This window comes from Panicum virgatum, chromosome 8K (genome assembly GCF_016808335.1).
Source record: "Panicum virgatum strain AP13 chromosome 8K, P.virgatum_v5, whole genome shotgun sequence".
NCBI classification, from domain to species: Eukaryota; Viridiplantae; Streptophyta; class Magnoliopsida; order Poales; family Poaceae; genus Panicum; species Panicum virgatum.
Window position 1 is genome coordinate 50,424,062 of NC_053143.1, and position 5,062 is coordinate 50,429,123.

The 5,062-nt window shown below is 44.4% G+C and overlaps 1 protein-coding gene across 1 annotated transcript; it reads right to left on the reverse strand.

The window, feature by feature from the left end:
- Positions 1–1,042: 1,042 nt before the first annotated feature.
- Positions 1,043–1,798, reverse strand: LOC120645918 (aspartyl protease family protein At5g10770-like). The gene has a single exon (XM_039922631.1). It carries the CDS (start codon positions 1,796–1,798, stop codon positions 1,043–1,045), a length of 756 nt encoding a protein of 251 aa, XP_039778565.1.
- Between the last annotated feature and the right edge of the window lie 3,264 nt (positions 1,799–5,062).

Below are 5,062 nucleotides of genomic sequence, written 5' to 3' on the forward strand. Positions count from 1 at the left end.
TCCATGACTAGAGTTAACAAGATCGCAAGGACAAGCACCATGATTAACTAGTAGTTTAGCATGCCAAATAAAGTGCCATATTATCCGAGACTGATCCTGGCCTTACGAGTAACATATTCTTCTTTCTGCTTGCTAATTAGCTTCTGCTCAGGCAACAAAGGCCCTGTTTGTTTCAGCTTACGGTCGACTTTGAGAAATCCAAAAGTCAGAGACTCATAGAATCCAGAATCAAGAATCCATAATCATCTGGACTCTCGATTCTGGAAATAATCCTACTTTTAAAATTCTCAAAATTGAGCCTTCAAAATTGACCAGAAACTGAAACAAATGGGGCAAGAGAACTAAAAGCCCCGGCGTAGAATGTATAGCATGTCCGGGGAGAACAGGGGAGAAAGAGGGAGGGAGGAAAACATCACTATGAAGCTGGGCTAATGTAAGTGAAAGCCAAATCGGGCCAGAAAAGAAGAAAATTGTCGCATTTGGACAAGCTAAGAACAAGAAAATCTAAGAAAGGTGTGGGTTGGTTTTGGAAAGATGAAGTGTGGACTGGACTAAAAGAGATCATGTGCGTGAGATTGAGTTTAGGAGCTCAAATTGATGCTTAAATTTTGGAAAGGTTTTGAACTCGCAAGATTTTGAATTTGTTTTTTCGTTTTGTTACAAAATCAGTCTGCTATTTTATTATATTGTAGTAAACTTGAGAATGCTTTCAAAAGTTGGTACCATCTGTTGCAATCCTTTGCTTTAAGTTCTCAATCCGATACGATTGATTGAATTTTCAGCTGATTATGATTATTCATAAGATATGCTCACACGATGACACAATATATAGCTCGGAGGTATTCATAGGGACGACTTGTGCATGCATACAGTACTTTATTTTGGGAACCAAATTCTATCGCAAAGTTGGGATAACACTATAATCTTCAACCTTTATTTTAGCACTAACACTCATCACTAACAACCTTTGTGATCTGGCCGGTTAACCGGGAATTACAGACTTATGAATGGTATGATCACTGGCCAGCGAGTCAGATCATCATCAGCAAGCTCCGGGTGTGAAGCCGACGACCTTCTTACCAATGTCGTACATAAAGCTGTACGTCTTCTGCTGCGTGCTTCCGATGACAGCCACGTCGCTGTTCCTGTTGTTGGCCGCGAATGCCAGGCACGCATGCGAGACATTGGCCACGTACAGGATCCCCGTAGCATCCATGTATAGGCTCGCGCCGCCTTGGAACACCAGCGACACCGTGGGCAGTAGCACGATCTCCTGGAGCCCGGTCAGGTTGAAGCATGTGTCTAACATCTCGAACCAGCCGGGAACCTTTTGATACCCTAGAGCCGCCATGTCCTTGGCGAACGCCGACCGCAGCTGCCTGTAAGCCAAGGGAGGGAGCCGCGTGATCACCGTGCCGGAGTCGACGATCGTGCCGGTGGCGGAGAAGACGGAGCGGCTGATGGGCAGCAAGTGGCCGCCCACCTTGATGCCTGTCATGCCCACGTAGTAGTACCTCGGCCCCTTGTAGGTGAGCATCGGCGTCTGGCGTGCTTCCTTCACAGCCACCGCCGCCATGGCGGCGGCGCCTGGCCCGAAATCCAGGAACCCTGTCCTGGATGGATCTGCCGGGAGGCAGTACGCGAACATGCCGCTGTACTTGTTCCCCGCTTGCACCATTAGCGACGTCCTGCCGCGACCGTGACCCAACACCCCTGCCGACTGCCCGAACAACCCCCAGATATTGTGACTGCACCCGAACCGGAAATCCTGCACGAGCAAAAGGCATGACATACCCATGCGGCCATGAATAGGGGTGCAAATGGGTGCCCCTAAGGGTATCCACCTCTCCTCTTTAATTCAAAAGTTTGTACTAGTTTTTGAAAGTGGAAGCTCATTTTGAGAAACTAGTAAAAAATTTTGAACTAAAAAGGGGCAACGGAAACCCTAAGGGGCACCTCAAGCCATGAATGCCCTGCGGTAACTATATAGGCGACTCACCCACTGACATGTGGGTTTGAAGGTGGTGGGACCCATACATCAGTGAGGGGAGTCCCTCTGCTGGTACTACAGTGGAATCACGTCGGATATATACGACGAGCTACAATTTAAGGTCAAAAAAGTCAAATGAGCTACAATTTGAAATGGATGGAGTATGATCAACCAAGTCCTTCATAAATCTGTTTTGAACGCTCCTTGATATCAGGAATTTTGAATTTTCTCTATCACTCTTTCAAATGTACCATATTTTTCAGGAGAGAATTCTTGTTCATTATCAATCTATGTACAAGGGAGCTCATTCAAATGAAGATTTCTTCAACATCCTCTAATTTTTTGTCTTCAATTATCATATTGTGAAGTATGATGCAAGTTAAGCTAGCACGACTTTCTTGAGTTGTCTCCTCGGTCATATAGACGAGCAAGCTGGTTGCTTCGGAACACAAAACTGGCAATGCAGGACATTAAATTCTCATTCAATATCCTTTCTCCTGGTCTCTTTCTATGCAAATAACTTTTCCAGGTTGATGACATGCAAGGTTATTTACACAACTAATTAGAACAACTATGATTCAAATAGAGCAATAATAGATAGGTTATATTTTTAGAAATATTTTGATACTAGTTTCATATTATTTTGATTTAAAATGAATTAGTTGATTTTTTAGATCTAATTAGAATTTTTTACTTTTTTCAAAAATATGAAACCACCTTCGAAACCACCATAAGGGCCAAATTTGCCCGGTTTCAACAATTGGATGGTCTATGTTATCCGGTTTTGTAGTTGGAGGTTGAAATCGGACTTTTACGATTGTTTGATGGTGTAAATTGAACTTTTCTCTTCTAATTTTTAGCTATAAAACTCATTCTTATATTAATTCTAATCAGGCTGTGCGGAGCACGAATTTGTAGGCTAATATATATCTAATTTTTTTAAAAAAATTAAGAACGTGCGTAGCATGTTTTTTATTCAGGAAGAGGAGAAGTACATCAACGCAACCTCGGGAAAGACCCCAAAGCGCAAAGATACAAGAATGCCATGCCACTTAAAGAAAAACAAGAACTCAACCACAAACGCACTAAAGAAATCACGACACCACCCCGACCTAGTTAGACTAGGACCTGCGAGAGAAAACACCATGATCGCCCGCATCGGACTGCCTAACAACGTGAATCCAACGAGAGCGCGCGTGAAGGTCCTGCGAGACGATGCCTGCAAGGAAGAAACGACCCAGATGGCGGTGCACCATCGTCCGTCACCTGTGGAGGAGCAGATCAAATTTTCACCTGGCAAAGACTATATGGGTTTGGTGGCAACAACAACACCCCCAACGAGGTGAACTACACGAAAGAGCACAGCCGTTGTTGGCACCGGCGGATGCCGGGCAAGGCTTTAACCAGAAGGCACCCAAAACCAACTCTAAAAAAAAACCGCCGAGGCCTGCTAGTTATAGTTATTAGAATTGGACTGAAGATCGAATCAGTGAGGCTGTCGGTTCGCTGGTTTACTAGTCCAATTGTAAAGAACCGATTGAACCGCTGGTTCGATAATTTCGGAATGGACAATTGAACCGTCCACAAATACTTTCATACCAGTGCAATATTATAATATGTCATAGATAATTAACAACATAGAGTTGACCACCTGCGACACCTGGCAGGCCTACCAACAACCAGACAGGTGAGGGAACTAGAAAGGTTACACCATGCTTCTACTGAGTGCTGACAAGAAGAAGGCGAGAGAGGGAGGGAAGTTGGAAGCTGAGGGTGTCGGTGTTTAACCGCCAAGCTTTTCGAGGGATACCCCGAGGAGATTGATTGTAGGCAGGGACTCGCCAAGATCAAAACGCGATGGCGTAAGAAACATAAAGATTTAGACAGGTTTGGGCCACCGGAACATAATACTCTACATCCTGTGTGGTGGTTTGTATTGTCTTACGTGATTGTATTATATTGGAGGGGTCCATGCCCACCCTTATATAGTCTGGGGGACAGGGTTATAAGGAAAGTTCTAAAAGAATACTAGCAGAGTCCTACTCCAATGGGATCGGGTAGTTTCCTTTTACATCGACTAGTCCGACTTCTATACGAGTAGCTACATGCGAGGAAAAGTACATTCCATGCACTATCCTTTACTCTAGAATATTCCACGCCTGTGAGCAGTTCCGCTGCACCGGGTCTGACAAGCCCCTGAGCTCTTCGTAGTCAAATCCTGCATGCGTCGAGTACTTCTAATGACGTTGCCGAGTGCTTCGAGTGCTTCTGGAATCCTTCAATGCTTTGTCGAGTGCTTTGAGTAGTCTTCCGAGTACTTCTTTGAGTGTATCGAGGCTATGAGGTGCTCAAGCCCCAAATCTTCTTTTATATGGTGCGCGATGAACTCACGCTCCATATGGAGTAGCCCCCGAGCCTTAGGTTGAATCGCATAATCAGGCTGAGGGTCAAATCAGTCTTCAAAAAATCTTCCAAATCCTCTTTTGACTCTCCAATTGCTTTAAAAAACATACCATTTATGACATGTACCCTGCAGCCCCCGAGCCTTAGAGCCAATTCCTGCAAATTTGGAATTAAGGATCTAAAGTTGTGGCATACAGAATGCCCTGATAAATTCGAAATATTCCAAATAAGAAAAAATCCTAGAATTTATTGCTCAAAATAAATCGTAATTGGTGCATGACTCTTCATCTATCTAATATTCTCGAAATTGCCACTGACTAGGTTATTTAACCATTCGGTAAAAACTAGGTTTAGTACGTTTTCTCCATTTGCGTAGTTGAATCTGCCGCCATTACCATCGCCAACTCTCCTCTGCTCTCGCCTCCTTTGCAATGAGAAACTAGTCACCACTAGCCCCCAAGCGAGTGAGCAAGAAAAATCTCTCCCATATCCAGATGGCAACAAAAAAGGCACTTGGGAAGGGGAACGAGAAAACCCGTGGAGCATCAAGTCTGGCGGAGAAAGAAGGATGAAGAGCAAGTAAGTGCTCTGACTTCCACCTCCTTGGTCTTGTTGAAGAGAAATTGCTTCAACCTCGCGAGGTAGTTTATTGGTGTAAAGCTTTAGGAG

Coding starts and splice junctions, on each gene's coding strand:
- LOC120645918 (XM_039922631.1), bottom strand. CDS start 1,798: ATGGGTATGTCATGCCTTTTGCTCGTGCAGGATTTCCGGTTCGGGTGC.